Below are 24890 nucleotides of genomic sequence, written 5' to 3'. Positions count from 1 at the left end.
CCATAATGCCACACTGAAGTTGAAATTGTCAAAAATAGTGGCCACCACCGGACTTAAATGGCCAGATGCCCTCCCACTGGCCTTGCTATCGATGCGCTCCACTCCCACCAAACACCATTTGACCCCCTACGAGGTTGTATTCGGGCGACCGATGAACCTCTGGACTGCTCCCAAACCAACCTCCATTCATGACGTCCCGGACGTCCTACTGTCTGATTATTTGTGCAAGTTAACTAAAACGTTGTCTGTCATTCATCAACAGGTGCAGCAGGCCATCCCCGATGCTTCCAGGGGCCCAGGCCACGACATCCAACCGGGGGACTTCGTTCTAATCCGAAACTTCCAACGGACCAAGAGCTTGGAACCCCGGTGGACGGGCCCCTGGCAAGTGCTAATCACCACACGGACGGCGCTTCGAGTGGAGGGGAAGAGGCATTGGCTGCACGCACACCACTGCCGGAAGGTCTCCGCGACCCTGGCCACGACAGAAAACGTCAACACCCAAGAAGAGCTCCTGAACAAAGATCGACCAACATTGAACTGTTATCCCGATACTGAGGCACTTGAACTTGCAAAATTCTCTGATCCCACTGTGCCAACCAGAGAAGGGTATTTCCTGCGTCGAAAGGAGGGAGCTTCAGCTAAGTAGGCCACGGACTAAGTTGAATCTCAGAACGGTGACCTAAACACAACCAAGGGTTACCGGGAGAGAAGTTAAACGAAGTCTGTGGTTCTGCCCGCTACCGAGCACCTTGAAGATGATGGAAGCGCCAGATAAGAAGATGATGGAAGCGCCAGATAAGAAGATGATGGAAGCAACAGGAAATACCCACTATAGGAACCCAAAGACTGACAATTTGCACAAATCGAAGACAATCGCCCTCTTTATTGTCTTCCTCTTTTGCCTCCTCCTCATGACCTCCTTCTGGATCCTGGAGGAAAGCACACTGGCTCATCAAGCATTGCTGCCCACTGCACGACCAACCCCCATGAAAGAGCACCACCTGATCTCCCTGTCACCTCAGCTCCGAGAAAGACGCAGGGAGTTCTGGAACAATTCCTTCGTGCAACTGTTGCACCAACACAACCTTGCTGTAAATGCCACGAACTGCTGGATCTGCGGATTGCTCCCGCATGCCACTGGACACTCCATTCCCTTCATCCCTTCTCCTTTCTCAGTTCACGGCTCCTGCCTCGCCAGGTTGATCCTCATGCAAGTGAGCCACAAGGATAACGCCACTTCCAGTCAGACAGTGTCGCACTTCTACTCCGTGTTCTGGCTGAACAAAACCGGAAAGACCTCTGCTCCCCTGTGTCCTGCGCTCACAGGCGCCACCTTCCTTAAAGACATTCCAGCCAAAGAACGCGTCGAAGTACAGGTGCTCCACAATCCAGCTAGATCCACCTTCTCTCATCTGCGAAAACAAACTACCGCCACTCTGACTGTGGCTCCGTCTGTTATCAATGTCACGGGTCTTGTGTGTCTCGAAGGCCAGGGAACACAGCTGGTGGGTCGCAGTTCCTGCCGAATCATCAGAACATTGGACTCAGTTGATCTCCCTTCCTTCGTTGCTTCTCCAAACATGTACTTTGTGTGTGGCACCAAAGCTTACACCTGGCTCCCGAAAGGTTGGAAGGGTATTTGCTACATTGCCTTCGTTCTCCCCCCCACTTATGTAGCCCCTGCTAACCATCACCGGCAGAGGCGTGCAGATGACATTGGACAAGCCGACTCCACTGGGGCACAGTTCCTGGATGCAGCAAAGGGACTCGTTCCCCTGTGGGGCCCAATGGCAAACAGCCGCGCTATCCGACACCTGACCCAGGCAATAGAAACAACGATCAACATCACGGCTGGCATCCTCGCTAACAACACGGCTGAGCTTCAGGCGGTCCGCCTTGTGACCCTTCAAAACCGCCTTGTTCTTGATGTGGTTCTAGCCGATCGAGGGGGAGCGTGCCGCATCATCGGATCTAGCTGTTGCACCTACGTGCCAGATAACTTGCCTTCAGTCTACAAAGCAATTGAACACCTCCACAGACTTTCCTCAGAGGTTCACCAAGAACAAGAAGGATGGTCACTTGGGAGCTGGTTTTGGGACACTTTGAAGGACTGGGGTTGGAGGTTGTTTTCCTTCGTACTGATACCTGTTGTGATATTATGTGGGTGTTGTTTAGGTATCCAATGTCTGCCATCTCTGTGCAGCTTCGTTTCTAACTGTATGTGCCCAAAGACTTTGGACTTCCGAAATGAGCACATGAGTCCCCTCTATGAAGTAGAAATACGTGGCCTTATGGGGATAAATCCGAACTGACAAGTTGGCGAGACATGTTAAAAGGGAGGACTGTGGAATTTTAGTTTACGAGCTGAACATCATCTGCGCCAGCTTGTCACCCATGTACAATGTGCACGACAGCCATTTTAGGTATCATGGTCTCCCTGTCCACGATCGATCGCCAGCGCGCTCCTCTGACCCTGCAAGCATCCTCCGCGCACCCTGGCTCCCCCCTCCCTCCCTCACATGAGCATAACCCTTCTCCTCCTGCATGACCCTGTCCTTGGGGGTCACGCTCGCGCCTGACCAACACCCCCTCTCCTTCCATGAATACCCCTCTGTTGATAAACCATCCCTCCGCGCTCGAATTGTCCACGCGGCATGAATACCACTCCTTTGATGACCCCTTCCCCCGAGTCCAACTGTCCACACAGGTCCGAGGCCATCGCCTAAGCCGGAAGATACCATTTACTGCCCCTTATTGTATGAAGTCGCTCCTCTTCAAAGGACCCACTATTGATCATGGCCTCCCCACCCCATGGGATACGATCAGGCACACACATCCTAAGAATCGGCGGAACACTCAGCCACATGATAACCCCCTCCTGTTATCAGCAGGGTGAGGACCTCTATTGTGGATGTATGTGGGGGTGGGTTTGACACAAGGATTATGGGGATGTCATTTCATAAGTTTAAAGAGTCCTTTATGCAATAAAGAATGCTGACATGTCATAAACCAGGATATAAGAGGCCAGGCCTCAGAGAGGCTGTTAGAGCACCTCGAGACGATACCTTGTTGTCTGATCTGATGTGTTCTGCTCCGTCGGAATAAAACTTCTGTTTCCTGCCTTCTGGTCTCCGGCGCCTGCCTCATTGCTTGGTAATTTGAATGGTACAAAGGCGGTTAGCGCCGGGCAAATCTTGAAGAAGGTCATAGCCCTACCCTTTTCCCACATGTTCTTCACATTTTTGTTTTCTAAAGCAAACCTAGGAGAAGCGCTTTTGGCTCTGCTCCCTGATCAATACATGTTGTGTGCGCTGCCTTTCCAGCACTGTGCTGCATGTACCGACTAGAATACAGCAGGGGGCTCTGCTGAAGTGGCCTTGTGTTGTGTGGAGCCCGCCTGCAAAAGATTTGCATATGGCTGGGTCTGAACTGGTGTGGCAAAGTTAGCTAAATAACGATGATGGATTTAACCCAGATCTAATAGAGACTAAGGGTAAGTGTCTGAAAAGTTTCAGCGCTCCGTCCATTATCCTATTGTGTTTACTTTGTGCGCTCTAAGTTGGCAGTGTATGCCCAGACATTGGTCCCTTGCTCACTTTGCCACTGGATTCAAGCTAGCCTGGATGATGAGGGGTTTTACCCCGAAACTTATCCCAGGATGCTTGTTTCCGGTCCAGGGATGGGATGACTTGGCTTGGCAGGTCAGGCTGGACTGTTCCCATGAGGAGCTGTCAGGTGCCCCTCGCTCGCCGACTGCAGTCGGGCGGGACAGAGCCAGTAACACATAAAAAGAGCAGTCTGTGAATGTCACCCGTATCGCAATCTGACACAGTCACCGCCTAGCCTTCCCCGCACTCATAATTGCTCCTTACCTGTTTTTGCTGAAGCCATCGGATTTGATGAGACGTCTCCGACGTGTTCGGACTACGACGGGAGGAGTCTTCTCTTCCTCGATTGTGGACTCTTCTACCAGGTTGTCGTCTCTCTTGGCGTTACCTCGCCGCTGGCTCCCTCTACAGCTGCACGTGTTCTGAGCAGTTGTAGTCCTTTTTCCCATTCAAACTGCAAATAGAAAGTGGAAAAGAAGACATTTAAGAGAATCCTAGCCTTCTGAACTCACGGTAGGATCGTGACATAATTATGTTGTGACCTTAATACTTATCTGATTACTTGTATTCCACATAGTGCGGTTATAGTTTCTTCATTGGTGGTTTCTGCATTTTCTTGAGCTTGAAAAAGAGAATATAGTTATAGGTTACTTCCCAGAGTCCTATGGATTAGCATATTTTCTAATCTGACCCAGCACCTTTTTGTGTAGCGTTTTTTTTCTCTTAAATTTATCCTGTCTAGGGAACTATGTTCTTAGTATAACAGGATTTATATATGATTTTTGGGTCTATTGGAAATTACGGTGGCATTCGTTAAGGTTAGTATTATACACTCTCTTTGTAATTTCATATCTGGCTCCGAAGCCTTAACGTTAATGCATAGTATTTTCTATTTCAATAGACTCAACCGTTCTCAGTTGGTTTCTGCATATTTATACCTTCAATTGAATTGGAAAAGAGATGTTTATCAGGTATACTATTCCTAAACATGTGTCCAGTTATTATTAAATACTACCCTCATGTTAATATAGGAAGAATACTCATTGTAAGCTATTTCACATAGGAATAGTATACAATCAACCTCCTAAGGACAGGGTGCCAGACGTGCCATCGTGATCGCCTCCTTCTCCCTGTCCTTGTTTTGTTGTCCACTCTTCCCCACATTCACCTCTTTGGTTTTGACTTTGTTGGGCTGATCTGGTGGGTGAGTGAAGTTGGGATCCAGCATCGGTTCTTCCACCAGGAGCAGGGTTAAGACTGATTTACATATGGCTGAGTCTGAACTGGTGGCAAAGTGAACTAAATAGCGATGATGGATTTAACCCAGATCTAATAGTAACTGGGGGTGAGTGTCTAAAAAGGTTCAGTGCTCTATCCATTATCTTATTGTGTTTGCTAATGGATAGTATGTACTTCAATGATGTTGGAGGAGGACATGGGTGATTGCAATTTTAAAAGGTTCGAAAATGGCAAATATTCTGCAGCATTGTAATCTGCAGTTTAGATTCTTTTTGAAAGACAATTCCACACCCTAATTTATTTGATCTATTTGCCCCTATAATCGTATAGCCTTGAGTTTCCAGCAAGTCAGTAATGGATTCGGAAAATATAGTTAGCAGTTTCAGAATGGGATGCGTTAGTGGACCTAGCAACTTGGTGTGATGGTAGCTTCTTTACGGATGAAGTTGATATGAATAAATTTTTGGTATTGTCAGATTTGTATAAGAGTATTTGGGAACAAAGAAGCCATGATGACAGATTGTAGGAATGGGAATGGTTGATAGCACACTTTTTGGAGTAGACTGACTAGTAGCACACTTTTTGGAGTAGACTGACTAGTATCAGATTTGGAAGTAATTGATGAACAGGGAGAATATACAGTAATTGTACAGAGAGAAATATGAATGCTGTGCTGAGTAAACAAAACAAGCATTTGCAATGCAATAGGTCTCGCATTAGGAAAGTTTGAGCTATTGGTATTGTAAATGACATTTTTTTTTATTTATGTGATGGTTTTGAAAATAGTGAAATCAATAGCTTTGTCATTTACAATGCCAATACTTTTAACTTTTGCAAATATGATACCTATAGCATGTGTAATGCAATATGTGTTGTATTTACGTGACTTAGATGTATTGATATTACAAATAACAATTGTTTTTAATTTTTTTAAATAATTAATACTTAAATAAAAGTTGTTGTAATTTATAATGGCAATAGCTTAAACTTTTGTAAATAACTTTTGTGAAGAATATGTTCAGTGTATTTTATTGTGACGAAAATCCAAGAACAGAAGTGAAATATTAACATCTTTTTGTGACATTTGTAATAAAGCTTGAAACATTGAGAGAACATATGTAAACCAGTTGTTGTTGAATGGTTACACAGATTGATGCTGTGGTGGCTCTGAGTGATGTTCTGGTTGCGACGAGTGATGCAGTGGCGTTCAGTGATGCTGTGGTAGCGCATAGTGATGTTGTGGTGCCTCTGAGTGATGCTGTGGTGATGCTGAGTGATGCTGTGGTGATGCAATACAGTGTAATTATGTGGGGTGTAACTATGTGGCGCTGAGTGGTATTTGGAGTGTATGTTGCATTGAGTGCAGTGTAATTATGTGGAGTGTAATTATGTGGCACTGAGTGGTATTTGGAGTGTATGTTGCGTTGAGCACAGTGCAATTATGTAGCATATAATTATGTGGCACTGAGTGGTATTGTGTGGAGTGCATGTTGTATTCAGTAGAGTTTAATTGTGTAGCGTGTAATTATATGGCACAGAGTGGTATTGTTTGGAGTGTATGTTGCATTGACTGCATTGTAATTATGTGGTGTGTAATTATGTGGCACTGAGTGGTATTTGGAGTGTATGTTGCATTGAGTGCAGTGGTATTATGTGGTGTGTAATTATGTGGCACTGAGGGGTATTTGTAGTGTATGTTGCATTGAGTGCGGTGTAATTATGTGGCATGTAATTATGTAGCACTGAGTGGTATTTGTAGTGTATGTTGCATTGAGTGTAGTGTAAATATGTAGCATATAATTATGTGGCACTGAGTGGTATTTAGAGTTTATGCTGCATTGAGTGCAGTGTAAATATGTAGCATATAATTATGTGGCACTGAGTGGTATTTGGAGTTTATGTTGCATTGAGTGCAGTGTAATTATGTGGCGTGTAATTATGTGGCACTGAGTGGTATTTGGAGTGTATGTTGCGTTGAGCGCAGTGTAATTATGTAGCATACAATTATGTGGCACTGAGTGGTATTTTGCGGAGTGTATGTTGTATTCAGTAGAGTGTAATTGTGTGTTGTGTAATTATGTGGCACTGAGTGGTATTGTTTGGAGTTTATGTTGTATTCAGTATAGTGTAATTGTGTGGCGTGTAATTATATGGCACCGAGTATTATTGTTTGGAGTGTAATTATGTGGCATGTAATTATGTGGCACTGAGTGGTATTTGGAGTGTATGTTACATTGAGTGCAGTGTAATTATGTGGCGTGTAATTATGTGGCACTGAGTGGTATTTGGAGTGCATGTTGCGTTGAGCGCAGTGTAATTTTGTAGCATATAATTATGTGGCACTGAGTGGTATTGTGCGGAGTGTATGTTGTATTCAGTATAGTGTAATTGTGTGGCGTGTAATTATGTGGCACTGAGTGTTATTGTTTGGAGTGTAATTATGTGGCGTGTAATTATGTGGCACTGAGTGGTATTTGGAGTGTATGTTGCAAAGTTTGGAGTGTAATTATGTGGCGTGCAATTGTGGCACTGAGTGGTATTTTGAGTGTATGTTGCATTGATTGCAGTGTAATTATGTGGCGTGTAATTATGTGGCACTGAGTGGTATTTGGAGTGTATCTTGCATTGAGTGCAGTGTAATTATGTGGTGTGAATTATGTGGTCGGATATTATAATCTAGCTTTTGCTCCTTAATTTGGAGATTTTATAAAAAAAATGTGTGCTTCAATGTCAAACAGTTCATAAGTTACATGACTGCTACCATACAGTGGTTGGCGTGTTGAAAAGGTTAACTATTCAAGTCTGCTGTTTCCGACGATGAACTGGAACAAATGAAGTGAAGTTTTTGTCCGGATCGTATTGATAAGACAAATGCGGAGATTTGTGATGTTTGATTGAAGTGCACACCGCTGGCAGTTATCAACTGGAATCATCGTGAATTTGTAGTATGAGAATTTTCGCCCAATTTCCAAGCCTTAGCAATTGTTACAGTCTCCCTCAATACAGTGTTATTAGTTTGAAAAATAAGTAATAGCACAAGTTTACATTTACAAATCGGCCCACTTTGTCATGCCCAGTGAGACAGAAACGTTAGTCGGTTAAATCTGTGGGAGCTTCTAAGCTAATCGCTGCATATCGCATAAGGCCAAACCACGTGACTTTTCCAATAAGAGAAAGTAATATCTTGGGGCAACCAACATACATACTAATAACAAGTCGCAGTGTTTTTTACTTTTTTGCTAAGACGAACACCTGAGGCCACCAACGACAATCTGATCTGCTTAATAAAATGTTAACAAATCGACCAGTGTTTATTGCCCAAACAAATAAATGAAACAACAATGGTACAACAATACCGAGGCGGCAGACCCGTAAACAGAGAACGGCCCAGGACCAGTGTTCAATTCCCGACGCGGCAGGGTCGTGGACCAGGGTCAAAACGACTCGATAATTCTCACCTCGGTGCCTACTCTAACCAGGGAACACACTCGGCAACTCTGGGCATTAAGCTTGCCTCATCTCTACAACGGCCCCCCACAGACGCCGGGGATGCCTGGTTTCACCTTGGAGATACCCAGAAAGGGACCATCTCACAGGGAAAACCAGGACGGTTCCCCAGCGGTCTTCAGCGCCAGGATACTCCATGGAGTCGCAGTGCGCTTTACAAGTACATCCGTATATATCCATATATACCTGGACTCATGTGCAGCCAGCTCCTCTGTTTTAGAAGTACTGGTGGCTGAAGTTCAATGGGATGACCGTCCCATCATTTTAGTGGACACATAGGTGTTAGCCTATATTTAACATGACCAAGCTTATGACTAAAAGGGAAAGTGCGGTCCTTTCCGTAAAGGCTCGGTGTAAGAAAAACAATGCAACAATGAAGTGCGATTAAAGATGAAACTGCACCAAAGTGTAATAAAAACACAAGCAAGGCAGGTGAGCTAAATTTCTTTGTATAAAAAACCGAGCAGACTGCTTTAAAGAGTCCCCTTGGGTTTTATCCACTTCTCATACTAGTGCCCACACATTAACACTGGCAGCATCTAAAAGCAAAAACATGGTCCAGCCTTTTAGAGGAGGCTCTGCGTAACAAGATAAGCGCATTGTTGTTGGACAACCTCAAATTAAAAGAGCAATGTTGTGGAAAGGGTAAGGGGCTGGGGGGAACGGCACGGGGAGAATAAGTGACACAGTGGTCTCGGGTAGAGAGCGGTGGAAAATAAAACAAGCAGTAGCCTCCATCATTAGAGTCTTTGAGTTTAATGGGGTTCAGCTCTGCTGAGAAGCGATGTCTGCTGCCGCTATTCTGCAGTGTGTTTTGGGAGGTTCTCAAGAGTTTTTTGGGTGTGTACACCCAGGGGAGTGATGTGTTTATGTCTTTTAATGCATTTTGTGAGTAAGCACACAGGGGTGGATGTACATATGCCTAAAGGGTGCATGTCTATATATTTAAAAGTTGTGTGTGGACAGTAGGCAGGAATGCTTCACGGTGGGTATCATTTCAGGATGTTGATGTTGATGTTGATTTCTAGATGACAGAGAAGCCTCGTGCATCTCTTTTGCAGTGCTCGCACTCACCTAGGGCCAGAGCGAGGATGACCTTGGCGCTCCTCTAGTGCCCCATGTCGAGGCTGCCACTGCCTGGTCGTCCTTTGTCCTGCAGTGTCCGTCCGCTCCTGGCTCACCCCCTGCCGGAGTCCAGCTGCCCTGCCTGCCGCCTTGTGATCTGCGTGGGCTGCACGCGCTCTGAGCTGCCGCTGGCTGGGGGCTCTGCACTTCTTGGCCAGGTGCGAGGCGGGGAAAGCCCAGCTTGTGTACCCGCGACCCCGCCCAGCCCGGGGCTGAGGAACACATAAGCAGGACTGGCTTTGATGGATCGAAATTCCGGGCAGCCACAGGGAGAACCGGCGCATTTGTGGAAGGCCTTATCCCTTTCGAGGCACTACGCCGGTTGCCTGCCTGGCGTGAAACACCAAAGTGGGCCACAGTCCCTGCTGCTAATAATTAGGGGGGTGTGAGTATGCTGCCGAATGGCGAGGCCCTGAAAGAGAAGTGAGGAGCAATCTGCGGGTGGGGGTTCTCAGTAATACGGAGGAGAGCTTAGAAACTGGAAAGGCACGCCGTGAGCGTGCACATCGGCGTGCCCTGCGGCTCGTGCCTAGTGGCGGCGTATGCGGGGTTTGCCGCTGTGCCTGAGGAGTGCTGCGCGGCTCGCGAGGCCGTGGGAGGGGGCCGCCAAAGCAACAAAAAAGCAGCCCCTGCACACCATGCTGCACGCCAGAGGAGCCTGCCTGCCCGAGAAGAGCTACCGGGAGGCGACCAAGGCGGGTAAGTGACGGCACTGCAGTGCCTGCGAGCGCCGCGCACCAGTGCGCTCTGTGGGGCGCCCCGGTGCGCTGACACGTCTTGGGCATGAAAAGTGAAAGTGCCTTGCCTCTCAAGGGGTACTGGAGATGCCCACGGCGCCCGCCTCCACATTCCCAGTCTGGCCTGTAGCCTGCGCGTGCCCCAGTCCGGCCTGCAGCGTGTTTGTGCCCTTCTCCTGTCTCCCTGTAAGCCCTTGAAAGCATAGTCGACGACTATACGTCTCGCTGGCGACAGTGCTTCGTGCAGCGTCGCCAGGTGCGAGACCTAAAAATGTGTATTATGAGAGGTTCTGAAGATAACTATGGAACAAAGTGAAGACCATTCTACATCATGGAACGTATAATGTAAGATCACATTTTGTTCTTCGCCTAGTATGCAATCAAGGACACAGATGCATTGGGTGCTCCTTTAGCAGGATGGACACATGGATAACATTGAAGAGTTTTATGCATCATCTGCAAAATCGTCCACAAAATGGCTCGACTTTTCCTTTATGACCTCATATCCGCATATGTATTTTTGCACCAACTTATACCAAGTTATGATCGATTTCTTCAGATGAAAGAAGGGTAGGATGATACAAACATGAAGAATGCTTGTTCCTGGTTGTGGAATATTCGTCTGACAGTATTTAAATCAAATCTTTTTAAGCTGGCTTTCTCTTTTCTATCTCACTCATGTTATTTTTGTTGGTTTGCGTTCTTTTCCGTATGTTTTCCTTGTTTTGCTGTGTTCATCGTTTCCAAATTCACATGCACTTATTTTTGGAGCCTGATATTTTTCGGATCCAAAGGATTTAGATATATTTTCTGCAGCAGTTTGGTTCGCCAGCAGCATATATTTTCCTCATTCTTTTGGGGTTAATGAACGATAACTTTTTTTGGATTGACTCAGCTGATGATTCTGCAAGGTGATGGACCCTGTATTTTATGTTTTGCATCTGAGTTTCTAATGGTGAGGATTCTTTCTGTTCGATAGGGCTTGCATGAATTATATGCCTAAAGGCCAGGAACATCCCTGTTGCACCTAAATGTTTCTCTGTCACTTTCTAGGTCAGTTTATGTACTGACTGTCTAGTTTTGTGCAGTGCTTAACTTGAAAAAGAGGTTGTGCCGGTGCCCATTAAATTTCAACACACATTACCACGGCTGTGCAGTCTTCAAACCCCCTCATGCTTCTCTAATAGACCACTGGACACTCCCTGCCCATTTATCTCACTCGTGCAGGATCCGGCTTTTTCCCTTTGTGATGGTTTTTCCATCTTTCTCTTCCTCCTTCTTTCTTCTTTGTATGTTTTCCCTATCTTGCTCGTAGGAAATGTCTGATGTGGAAAAACAAGTGCCGGGCCCCAAAAATGAGTGCTGATGGACCCCACTGGCAACCACCTGCTAAAACTAAGCACTGGTTTTGTGAAAGATTGTAGGTTTTATATATTTGCTAAAGTCAAAATAGTGTTTGGAAACGGTGCTTATCTTGACCATGACCTGGGATTCCTTTTGCTGATCATCATCTAAATCAGAAATTTGTTAAGTCTAGGAAGACTCGGCCTCTAGAGTGTTAGATGTTTCTGTGTCAGCTCCAGTTCACAAACTTGAGCTCAAATAGCTGTGTGCTACTAGGAACCAGAGCAGACTCAACTGAGCAAAACACAGAAGTTTTTCTTGAAACGTTTGCAACAAAAAAACAAGCAAAGTGAAGACCATTCTACATCATGGAACGTATAATGTAAGATCACATTTTGTTCTTCGCCTAGTATGCAATCAAGGACACAGATGCATTGGGTGCTCCTTTAGCAGGATGGACACATGGATAACATTGAAGGGTTTTATGCATCATCTGCAAAATCGTCCACAAAATGGCTCGACTTTTCCTTTATGACCTCATATCCGCATATGTATTTTTGCACCAACTTATACCAAGTTATGATCGATTTCTTCAGATGAAAGAAGGGTAGGATGATACAAACATGAAGAATGCTTGTTCCTGGTTGTGGAATATTCGTCTGACAGTATTTAAATCAAATCTTTTTAAGCTGGCTTTCTCTTTTCTATCTCACTCATGTTATTTTTGTTGGTTTGCGTTCTTTTCCGTATGTTTTCCTTGTTTTGCTGTGTTCATCGTTTCCAAATTCACATGCACTTATTTTTGGAGCCTGATATTTTTCGGATCCAAAGGATTTAGATATATTTTCTGCAGCAGTTTGGTTCGCCAGCAGCATATATTTTCCTCATTCTTTTGGGGTTAATGAACGATAACTTTTTTTGGATTGACTCAGCTGATGATTCTGCAAGGTGATGGACCCTGTATTTTATGTTTTGCATCTGAGTTTCTAATGGTGAGGATTCTTTCTGTTCGATAGGGCTTGCATGAATGATATGCCTTAAGGCCAAGAACATCCCTGTTGCACCGAAATGTTTCTCTGTCACTTTCTGGGTCAGTTTATGTACTGACTGTCTAGTTTTGTGCAGTGCTTAACTTGAAAAAGAGGTTGTGCCGGTGCCCATTAAATGTCAACGCACATTACCACGGCTGTGCAGTCTTCAAACCACCTCATGCTTCTGTAATAGACCACTGGACACTCCCTGCCGATTTATCTCACTCGTGCAGGATCCGGCTTTTTCCCTTTGTGATGGTTTTTCCATCTTTCTCTTCCTCCTTCTTTCTTCTTTGTATGTTTTCCCTATCTTGCTCGCAGGAAATGTCTGATGTGGAAAAACAAGTGCCGGGCCCCAAAAATGAGTGCTGATGGACCCCACTGGCAACCACCTGCTAAAACTAAGCACAGGTTTTGTGAAAGATTGTAGGTTTTGTATCTTTGTCAAAGTCAAAATAGTGTTTGGAAACGGTGCTTGTATTGACCATGACCTAGGATTTCTTTTGCTGATCATCATCTAAATCAGAAATTTGTTAAGTCTAGGAAGACTCGGCCTCTAGAGTATTAGATGTTTCTGTGTCAGCTCCAGTTCACAAACTTGAGCTCAAATAGCTGTGTGCTACTAGGAACCAGAGCAGACTCAACTGAGCAAAACACAGAAGTTTTTTTTAAAACGTTTGCAGCAAAAAAACAAGCATTGGCAAAGGCAGTAGATTTCCCCATTATAATGTGAGTACCGAGCTGTTGGCTTTGCCAATGTTCGTCTTTAAAATATTGTTTGAAAAAAAAAGGTAAAAGAAAAAAAATCTAAATGTTGGAGGAAAATCGGATAACCTATCTCATGGTATTTACAAACTGCACATTGAATTTAATGTTATCAATCTTTATAAATGGCATGGTTTTTTTCAAATACTTTTACCTCAAGAAACTCTCAGCAGAAATTAAAAAGTGTCAGAATGTCAAGGGAAGCACTGGCCAAGGCCTAAATTACATTACACAGATTTCAGCAGTTTGGTCCTCAATAGTAAATAACGGAGCTGATTTGTGGGCTTCCAGTAGAAGTGTCATTCTAAGTACACTATTTGCCTGAGACAACAGCTAAGTGAGGTTAGCAGATGGCTCTTCCCCAGCGCCATAACATCATTAAGTGCCAAAGCTTGTGCTTTCATGCAATGTATGGAACACAGGTTATAAAACAAAAACAACTCTCTGTCTGATGTTCTGCCAAACCCCAGAAAACATATCCCTGTTGCGAGCTTTATTAGACAAGCGGGGAGGTGTGGGCAGCAACAAAATGCTGGGAAAGGGGTGATATGTGAAAGGGGAAGCATCACTTGGTGGAGAGAGCTAGAAAACCCATGCACTCTCACGGAGTGCTTAATAAAAAATAAAAAAGTAGTTCCCGAAGTATGAGCAGTGGATGGAAATAAGTCAGCCAATCAAAAGGTTTCTGAACAGGCTGTGCTCTGGGGAAGGACAGACACAAGAAGAAGGAAAGCCATTGAATAAGAAGCAAATAAGTGCTCCAATAAAGTCAACCAATGCTAAGCAATTGGCGGGCTGTAAGCCCACAGCAAGTTCACAATAGGTCCTACGCACCAATACAGCTTGCACTGTCTGGTAGGTGAGATCTCACTGTCTGGTAGGTGAGACCAAGGGTAAGTCTTATCGCGAGGTTTACTGTGGTCTGGAGGAAGAGACAAATTACATATAGGGTGTGAGAATATGGCTTATGTTGTGTGACTGTTTTTAAAGGTAAGTAACGTTTTAGGTACTGTACCCTGCTATCCTTCGGAGCAGTCGCGTTCTAATGAATGTTTTAATAAATCTAGTAAATGTAGAGTTAGAAAACTAAATTATGGCCCTGCATTAGTTAATTGTAGTATATGGTTTGAAGCTCATCAGTGTTACTGTTTACATGGTTTTGCCATTAATCAGTCTTTTTTTTAAATTGTTTTTTGGGGATTGTTTTTGGACATCTTCATTTTTATGAATGTATTAATAGCTTTAGAAAATGTTTTAAATCTTAGATCACAAGTATTTTTTTATGACATTGATAGAACATATTATGCAGTTGTAAAAGATCACACTCTCACAAATGTTCTGTTTGATATCTCTGAATAGCAAATTCTTGCTACCCTGAAGTTTTTTTCTAATGTGAAAAAGCCTTAATCAGACTAAATATAAAAGAGGATTCCCACATTGTTCTTGTTTTCTTTTTGTTTTCTTGGTCCCCGACATCTGACTGTAGGTAATAGTGGCAGAGAACAGGATTCCCCGTCCACTCTTAACAGTCTAATGAAACTGAAAATATGACCCATCAATAACAGTATGTTTTCCGAAACATACATTTTATAACTGAATTGAAGAGGATTTTTCCTTTAAATCCATAAGTCAACTTAATCTGATAGCATTTTTCTTCATCCACAGGTCAGCATAAGCTGCACAATTGTGAAGTCTGGAGAAAACATCTCCCATCCATGTACATTTAAGAGCTGTAAAACAAAGGAGTTGATGCCAGTGCTGTGCCCTAGCTGTGAGAAACATTTTTGTCTAGGGTAAGCATCATAAATTGTAACTGTATTTAACTGTGCACCTATGAGAAGTGTTGCCCCCTGAACTAGAAAAAAGCCAGTAAAGAAAAGTAAAACTTGTTTGTTCACGGATAAAGATACAGATTTACCTTATTGGGGATTCAATATTGAGCTGGACGGTGTAGAGCAAGGCACACACTGTTACAGCCAGATAACCCAACTTCAATTCAGCACATATTTATTTTTGACACTTGGGCAGGACTCCTAATGCTTTTTTAGGTTTTTTCTACAGATAGCTTTTAGCTCTCTGTTATTGGAAATACTAGTGTCTATAGTGGGGTTTGAGCCAGCCCATTGCTTGCCATTGGTTGGCTTTCTATCACTCTTATTTGCTTGCATCTTATTTAATGACTTTTCGTCATCTTCTGGAGTTTGTCCCTTTCCTGGAGCAGAGTTTCTTTGGCATCCTCTTGACTGGATGACTTATATCGTTCCACTGTTCACATTCAGGAAACTACGTTGTTTCTTTTGCACTCCTTGGGAGTGCTTGTGCTTGCTTTCTTCCTCTCTTCCCATGTGCTGCTTTTCTTCCCACATATCAGCCTCCCATTTCCTTGCTCTGTACACGCTAATGTTCGTCCATTGCTTCCCTTCGTCCAATGCTTCCCTTTCTCCCACCATCCTGCTGTGCTTTTTGATCGCGTCTTTTTTTCTTGTTCCTTTATTAAATGTAAGCCTCCCAACTCTTCTACTGCTTACCCTACTGTTACACCCATTATTCTTGGCAGCGTTTAATCCTCCTCCATACTGGCCTACTGTTCCTCGCCGTCCGTTCCGTCCCTGTTTTGTCCTTTTTTATATAATTTCATTTTTTGGAGACCAAGCAAATGCTGTTTGCTACCCAAGCACTCCTTTTGAAAATGTGCCTTTTTGCATTTATATGTTTTTATTTACTGGTCTAACATTGGGCTCTGCCATCTTGGAATGGTAAATAAAATAAAATTGGCTACTGGCTACATGTGGAATGCTGAAACCGATGAAGCTATGAGCTTGCTGGAGAAGAGTTTATTTCAAAGGAACAGCCCAAGATGCATTCATAGCGGCCGGTCGGAATCCACAACAGCATGAACTGCTGTGGAACCCCACCATCGCCTAGCAACGCGTTGCAGCGTGAGTATAAGCATTCGCGAGCACGCGGGGCTGCCGCGTGTCCTCAATAAGTAACATAACACTTACTACAGTGACACAGCCACTCGGTCTCGCCGCACGCAGCTGCTTGCACATTGTCTAGTGCTGGGCATAAGAGGGCATTACTTGGACGCATTGTTAATAGAGCACTGTAAAGAAGAACTACACTAGTTACTACAATGTTGAGGAACCTTTTCGTGCACCTCCTGGCTCCAGCATGCAAATGCAAATTGCTACGTACTAACGCTGTCAATTGAAATGCGTGCACCATAGAGATATCGCGAACGCCAGAACAAAGAAGCAAGCCCCTGAAGAGAGGCGGACGGCCTCGAAACGCGTAGGGCTGATGAACATATCTCGCATCACTGAGGAATGAGGGAGCTGTTGTGTGCCTTCTGGAAGCTTGGGCCATTGGAAAAAACAGGGGGTTTGGTGTTTATATATTGGGGTACGGCCACAATCACCCCTTTGACCATCCACTCCACAAGGTGTCCTGCTGATGTGTGGCAACTTTTGGTGGAACTACAGTGAAGTGGTAACAGCAGGACACGCCGCTTGCCAGTAGCCCAGCCCGACACACTGTGTGCACCGCGACGCGACGTGGGAAGTGTGTTGTGTACCTATGCAGCGCATTTGGGTGACAGCTACGAGCTACTGCGGAGGAGTGAGGGACACGTTAAACTGCAAAACAGCGCCTTCGAAAAAGAACTTTGGTGAGCACTGTTTGGGATTCAGGGGCAGAACCCGCCCACTGGGGAGTGCAACTGTGCGTTACCTGTCTGCTCTTGGGAAATCCATGCCGGGTTTTCCAGTATCCCAGTGCTACAGTCACCTGAAGTGCCCCGTCCAATTGCAGCGTGACATTTGACTTTAAAAGAGGGCGGTGAGAACTATTATAGTTGATCCTCGGCTGCATTGATAAAGTTTGTAATGAATGAAATGCGTCTGCCAGTGCCGAAATAAAGGATTTATTTGCAGTTTTCCCTGGAGTCTCGTTGATGGTCGACTCTGTGTCTGTGACAGGGGGTTTGGTGTTTATATATTGGGGTACGGCCACAATCACCCCTTTGACCATCCACTCCGCAAGGTGTCCTGCTGATGTGTGGCAACTTTTGGTGGAACTACAGTGGAGTGGTAACAGCAGGACACGCCGCTTGCCAGTAGCCCAGCCCGACACACTGTGTGCACCGCGACGCGATGTGGGAAGTGTGTTGTGTACCTATGCAGCGCATTTGGGTGACAGCTACGAGCTACTGCGGAGGAGTGAGGGACACGTTAAACTGCAAAACGGCGCCTGCGAAAAAGAACTTTGGTGAGCACTGTTTGGGATTCAGGGGCAGACACCGCCCACTGGGGAGTGCAACTGTGCGTTACCTGTCTGCTCTTGGGAAATCCATGCCGGGTTTTCCAGTATCCCAGTGCTACAGTCACCTGAAGTGCCCCGTCCAATTGCAGCGGGACATTTGACTTTAAAAGAGGGCGGTGAGAACTATTATAGTTGATCCTCGGCTGCATTGATAAAGTTTGTAATGAACGAAACGCGTCTGCCAGTGCCGAAATAAAGGATTTATTTGCAGTTTTCCCTGGAGTCTCGTTGATGGTCGACTCCGTGTCTGTGACAGGGGGTTTGGTGTTTATATATTGGGGTACGGCCACAATCACCCCTTTGACCATCCACTCCACAAGGTGTCCTGCTGATGTGTGGCAACTTTTGGTGGAACTACAGTGAAGTGGTAACAGCAGGACACGCCGCTTGCCAGTAGCCCAGCCCGACACACTGTGTGCACCGCGACGCGACGTGGGAAGTTTGTTGTGTACCTATGCAGCGCATTTGGGTGACAGCTACGAGCTACTGCGGAGGAGTGAGGGACACGTTAAACTGCAAAACGGCGCCTTCGAAAAAGAACTTTGGTGAGCACTGTTTGGGATTCAGGGGCAGACACCGCCCACTGGGGAGTGCAACTGTGCGTTACCTGTCTGCTCTTGGGAAATCCATGCCGGGTTTTCCAGTATCCCAGTGCTCCAGTCACCTGAAGTGCCCCGTCCAATTGCAGCGGGACATTTGACTTTAAAAGAGGGCGGTGAGAACTATTATAGTTGATCCTCGGCTGCATTGATAAAGTTTGTAATGAACGAAACGCGTCTGCCAGTGCCGAAATAAAGGATTTAGTTGCAGTTTTCCCTGGAGTCTCGTTGATGGTCGACTCCGTGTCTGTGACAGGGGGTTTGGTGTTTATATATTGGGGTACGGCCACAATCACCCCTTTGGCCATCCACTCCACAAGGTGTCCTGCTGATGTGTGGCAACTTTTGGTGGAATTACAGTGAAGTGGTAACAGCAGGACACGCCGCTTGCCAGTAGCCCAGCCCGACACACTGTGTGCACCGCGACGCGACGTGGGAAGTGTGTTGTGTACCTATGCAGCGCATTTGGGTGACAGCTACGAGCTACTTCGGAGGAGTGAGGGACACGTCAAACTGCAAAACGGCGCCTTCGAAAAAGAACTTTGGTGAGCACTGTTTGGGATTCAGGGGCAGACACCGCCCACTGGGGAGTGCAACTGTGCGTTACCTGTCTGCTCTTGGGAAATCCATGCCGGGTTTTCCAGTATCCCAGTGCTACAGTCACCTGAAGTGCCCCGTCCAATTGCAGCGGGACATTTGACTTTAAAAGAGGGCGGTGAGAACTATTATAGTTGATCCTCGGCTGCATTGATAAAGTTTGTAATGAATGAAAAGCGTCTGCCAGTGCCGAAATAAAGGATTTATTTGCAGTTTCCCCTGGAGTCTCGTTGATGGTCGACTCCGTGTCTGTGACAGGGGGTTTGGTGTTTATATATTGGGGTACGGCCACAATCACCCCTTTGACCATCCACTCAACAAGGTGTCCTGATGTGTGGCAACTTTTGGTGGAACTACAGTGAAGTGGTAACAGCAGGACACGCCGCTTGCCAGTAGCCCAGCCCGACACACTGTGTGCACCACGACGCGACGCGACGTGGGAAGTGTGTTGTGTACCTATGCAGCGCATTTGGGTGACAGCTACGAGCTACTGGGGAGGAGTGAGGGGCACGTTAAACTGCAAAACGGCGCCTTCGAAAAAGAACTTTGGTGAGCACTGTTTGGGATTCAGGGGCAGACACCGCCCACTGGGGAGTGCAACTGTGCGTTACCAGTCTGCTCTTGGGAAATCCATGCCGGGTTTTCCAGTATCCCAGTGCTACAGTCACCTGAAGTGCCCCGTCCAATTGCAGCGGGACATTTGACTTTAAAAGAGGGCGGTGAGAACTATTATAGTTGATCCTCGGCTGCATTGATAAAGTTTGTAATGAACGAAACGCGTCTGCCAGTGCCGAAATAAAGGATTTAGTTGCAGTTTTCCCTGGAGTCTCGTTGATGGTCGACTCCGTGTCTGTGACAGGGGGTTTGGTGTTTATATATTGGGGTACGGCCACAATCACCCCTTTGGCCATCCACTCCACAAGGTGTCCTGCTGATGTGTGGCAACTTTTGGTGGAATTACAGTGAAGTGGTAACAGCAGGACACGCCGCTTGCCAGTAGCCCAGCCCGACACACTGTCTGCACCGCGACGCGACGTGGGAAGTGTGTTGTGTACCTATGCAGCGCATTTGGGTGACAGCTACGAGCTACTTCGGAGGAGTGAGGGACACGTCAAACTGCAAAACGGCGCCTTCGAAAAAGAACTTTGGTGAGCACTGTTTGGGATTCAGGGGCAGACACCGCCCACTGGGGAGTGCAACTGTGCGTTACCTGTCTGCTCTTGGGAAATCCATGCCGGGTTTTCCAGTATCCCAGTGCTACAGTCACCTGAAGTGCCCCGTCCAATTGCAGCGGGACATTTGACTTTAAAAGAGGGCGGTGAGAACTATTATAGTTGATCCTCGGCTGCATTGATAAAGTTTGTAATGAATGAAAAGCGTCTGCCAGTGCCGAAATAAAGGATTTATTTGCAGTTTCCCCTGGAGTCTCGTTGATGGTCGACTCCGTGTCTGTGACAGGGGGTTTGGTGTTTATATATTGGGGTACGGCCACAATCACCCCTTTGACCATCCACTCAACAAGGTGTCCTGATGTGTGGCAACTTTTGGTGGAACTACAGTGAAGTGGTAACAGCAGGACACGCCGCTTGCCAGTAGCCCAGCCCGACACACTGTGTGCACCACGACGCGACGCGACGTGGGAAGTGTGTTGTGTACCTATGCAGCGCATTTGGGTGACAGCTACGAGCTACTGGGGAGGAGTGAGGGGCACGTTAAACTGCAAAACGGCGCCTTCGAAAAAGAACTTTGGTGAGCACTGTTTGGGATTCAGGGGCAGACACCGCCCACTGGGGAGTGCAACTGTGCGTTACCAGTCTGCTCTTGGGAAATCCATGCCGGGTTTTCCAGTATCCCAGTGCTACAGTCACCTGAAGTGCCCCGTCCAATTGCAGCGGGACATTTGACTTTAAAAGAGGGCGGTGAGAACTATTATAGTTGATCCTCGGCTGCATTGATAAAGTTTGTAATGAACGAAACGCGTCTGCCAGTGCCGTAATAAAACATGTATTTGCAGTTTTCCCTGGAGTCTCGTTGATGGTCGACTCCGTGTCTGTGACAGGGGGTTTGGTGTTTATATATTGGGGTACGGCCACAATCACCCCTTTGACCATCCACTCCGCAAGGTGTCCTGCTGATGTGTGGCAACTTTTGGTGGAACTACAGTGAAGTGGTAACAGCAGGACACGCCGCTTGCTAGTAGCCCAGCCCGACACACTGTGTGCACCACGACGCGACGTGGGAAGTGTATTGTGTACCTATGCAGCGCATTTGGGTGACAGCTACGACCTACTGCGGAGGAGTGAGGGACACGTTAAACTGCAAAACGGCGCCTTCGAAAAAGAACTTTGGTGAGCACTGTTTGGGATTCAGGGGCAGACACCGCCCACTGGGGAGTGCAACTGTGCGTTACCTGTCTGCTCTTGGGAAATCCATGCCGGGTTTTCCAGTATTGTGGTAAATAAAGTATTACCCTGTCATAATTTCTATACTTAAACAAAGGGTCATGCATTAAATGAGAGGCAGAGTCCGTGGTGTCCGATTCAAAAGGGCTTTATTTCAGTAACTCGAGTTAAGGGAGAATTGGTTCCATCACCACTAAGGTTCAGGAAGGGTCTTCTGAACTTTATTCACAGAGTACAATATATATACATTCAATCTTGTACATAGGGAGGAGCGCTCCAGGCAGAGCAAGAGAAAGAGAGAGATAAGAGCATGTGGGCGTGCATGAGAGCGTACATGTGGGCGTTCACTTGAGGAGTCATAGGTGAGTCATTGGTAGGTGGATACATGGAGGGGGTCTGCATGGCCAGCTGGAACCTTTGCCCTACTTGTGTGCGCAACTTGGTCATGACGTGCAATTGACGTGTAACTGGGGGGAAGCTCGGGGGAGCTGACTTTCGATCTAGTAGAGAGGCCTTCAGTGTCAGGACGACCTGCACGTCTGGTATTATCTGATATCTTAGGTCCGGGGATGTATTATCTGAAGTAAAGGTCGCTCAAGCAAAGGTTGCTCATCACCCTGAGCCGGCGTGGGCATATATTTCATATATTTCTTTGTTCATTGCGTGGGGGCCGAGGGCTTTCTATGGATGCGAGCTCTGCAAATCACTTAAACGGAGACAGAAAGGCTAGGCCCTATCTCTGCAGACGGGTTCTGTTTACCTTCTTCACTGGGCAAGAATGTGATTCTGTAGAGCAAGCAGATAACTGTGTGCAAAATACTGTTTTGGCACTCCGGGCTGGGCCCCTCTCAGCTGGGCCAAAAGTATGCGAGTTCAGGGACACGTAGCTGAGCTGCAGCTTTCAAAGTGTCTGGAGGCATGAAAACCTTAATTTCGGGTCCTGGCTCAGGCTGAGCCACAAAATGGGTTCATCTCGATATATTAAAAGTGCACAATACAAACACATGGCAACATGGGCCTCAGTGCAGAATTAACATTTCTTTCATGGGAGACTTGGTAACTGACATCCTAAATGTGGGACGGAAATGCAGAGGCATCATTATTACAGGCATGAGAGGGAAAATGCATGGATGACATGCAAGTACACTAAACATGGGGTACACGCAGGGGACACATTGGCCATGTAAATTTCTATTTCCTCATTCCCTCCTTGTCCCCTACTGTACCCTTCAGGATACATCTATATTCATGATACCATATATCTGATCATACAACATCATTTGTTGGTCTTTAATCTTTTGTATACGTGGATGGGGAATACAGGCAGTGGCACACAGGCCGCAAATCGCCGGGCCACACTGCAGACAGAGACAGCAGCCGAATATCATAAGCAGTATCATTCCTAGGAACGACAACACTTTCCATCCCCATGCGGATATTACACCCCAGAGCCAACCGGACCAAGTCCATGTGCCTGGGTCTTGGTGTATATCATGAGCAATTTTGTGGAGCCTTGTTATTGCTGCGTACACAGATGGCGCGTTATTCGGAATGAAAACGCAACAACTGGAGCCAATCACTCTACAAGCCCCGCCCCTATCTGCCAGGATGACGTCAAGAACAAGACGGTTCTGAAGAACAACAAGTCTCATGGCAGACTGCTCCTGGGTCAAGTTAACCAGAGCGGATGCAGTCTCATTCACTACTGCTTCTAGAGTTCTTGTTAACCTCCGTATGAGTTTACTGTTTTGGACGGGACCTATGAAGAAAAAGAATCCTCTATTAAAATCTGTATATTGCTCCCAAGCTGTCTCAGTCTGATCAATCACGTAGGAATCGGTCTCTCTCCGGTGTCTAACATGCTCTAGTCGTGAATCTCGATGATAATGGGATGGGGCTAGAAAGACAGGTGGCAGTAGGAACGCTATATAGCACGTCCCACTCCAGTCTAAGGGCAAATGTACATAGGCTGTCTGACCGCAAATGAAATAGGTATGGGGAGATGCTTTGAAAGAAGACTTTCCTTTATCATTAAACTCGACTACAGCATTACACTCGCTGTGTCCCATATGTACTGATCCTTTCTTTCTAACACACAGATCACCTTTTACTGGTAGGACTGTAATAGTCGGTGGACCTGTATTTTGCTTGGGCTGAACATTCAGAATCATAAAGCTAAGGGAAGCATTTCCTTGCTCGTACTCTTCATTTTCTAGATCGGTCCCCTTCCTTTGGGGGAGACCGTCATCGTCTGGAAAACATGCCTCATTCATTACTTTATTCAAGTTTCCCCATATCCAGTCGCCCTTGTAAACTGTGGAATTTCTGTCTAGTGATGACATTAAGGCAAACCATGCTCCGCACGAACCATTGTGCGAGAACGGAAAAGGGAAGAAGGGCAGTACTCCCTTCGTCTTTTGATAAGGTGGAAGTTGGCCACATACCCAGCAATCTGTTGCATTGCTGGTCTGATGAGAACGGTGCAACATTCGAATAAAAGTATTGTTGCGCAGGGCTAGTCGATATGACAGTTCATGGGGAGGCAGATCACTGAATGTATGCTCTACAGTGTCATTAAAGGAAAAGTGTATATGTGAGGCAATAGGAGGAAAGAAAACATGTAGCGTCAAGCTGATACATATTATAGTGATGCACAGAAGAGACAGAAAAATCAGAGTTACTATACATCTACTGCGTAATATCTTGCAGTATTTTTCTTTCATTTTGCTCTTTTTACTACTCTGGTCTACGATCTTATACATGTCAGGAACCTGTCTAACCGATTCACCACCTAGTGGACTTAAACAATTAAACGCTGTCTGACTTTCTAGATCGTAACTTGGACCTATACTCTTGCTGCAGAGTCTTTTCTAGCAAAGGGGGCTTAAAGTCTGTAATGTCAGTTGTCTTTGTCAAAGTTCCAGAATCTCCAAAGTACTTCTTACAATGATGGGCATGAAGCCATCCTTTTCTTCCTTCGACTTTGATGGCTGTCCTCGTGGTCAGTAGCACTAATTTCGGTGTCTTCCAACGCGGCTCAAGGGGGCTTGATCGATCAAAATTCCGCACGAAGACGAAGTCTCCAGGGACTATGGCATGCTCCTTAACCTGGGTGTTGTCAGGGAAGGCGGCAGCAACCTGTGAACGACAAGAGAGTAGTGCAGACATCAAGGAAGCCAGGTAATCTGTCAGCATGTTACTGTCAACATCAGTTATTTTCTTAGGCATAGGCGTACCCCACATATTCGGCGGTCTACCGAAAACCACTTCATACGGAGATAGGCCTGTTCTGGAATGAGCTACCATACGCATATAAAAGAGGGCAACCGGCAGGGCTACCATCCAATCCACGCCTTTTTCTGCACAGATCTTTGCTAATTTCGTCCTTATTGTCTGATTATGGCGCTCGACAAGTCCTGCTGCTTCAGGGTGTCGTACACAATAAAACTTCCACTGATATCCTAACAGAAGGGACACTTGTTTCATTAATTCAGAAGAAAAAGGCTGACCATTGTCTGAGTACACGACATGGGGCAATCCGTATCTGGGGAAAAACTCTCGTACCAATTGCCTGGCTGTTGTTACAGCAGTATAATCTGGGACTGGATAC

At 46.0% G+C, this 24890-nt stretch overlaps 1 protein-coding gene across 1 annotated transcript in view; it reads left to right on the top strand.

The window, feature by feature from the left end:
- Positions 1-24890, top strand: part of ZFAND1 (zinc finger AN1-type containing 1) — a 185574-nt gene that overhangs the window by 100329 nt on the left and 60355 nt on the right. The window contains exon 4 of the mRNA XM_086967000.1: positions 15025-15152. Within this exon, the coding sequence (XP_086823126.1) occupies positions 15025-15152 (128 nt within the window). The remainder of the gene's footprint in view (positions 1-15024; positions 15153-24890) is intronic.

This window comes from Lissotriton vulgaris, chromosome 4_1, assembly GCF_964263255.1.
Source record: "Lissotriton vulgaris chromosome 4_1, aLisVul1.2, whole genome shotgun sequence".
NCBI lineage: Eukaryota > Metazoa > Chordata > Amphibia > Caudata > Salamandridae > Lissotriton > Lissotriton vulgaris.
Note: the sequence above shows the minus strand (reverse complement) of the source record. Positions and strands in the feature narration are given on the sequence as shown.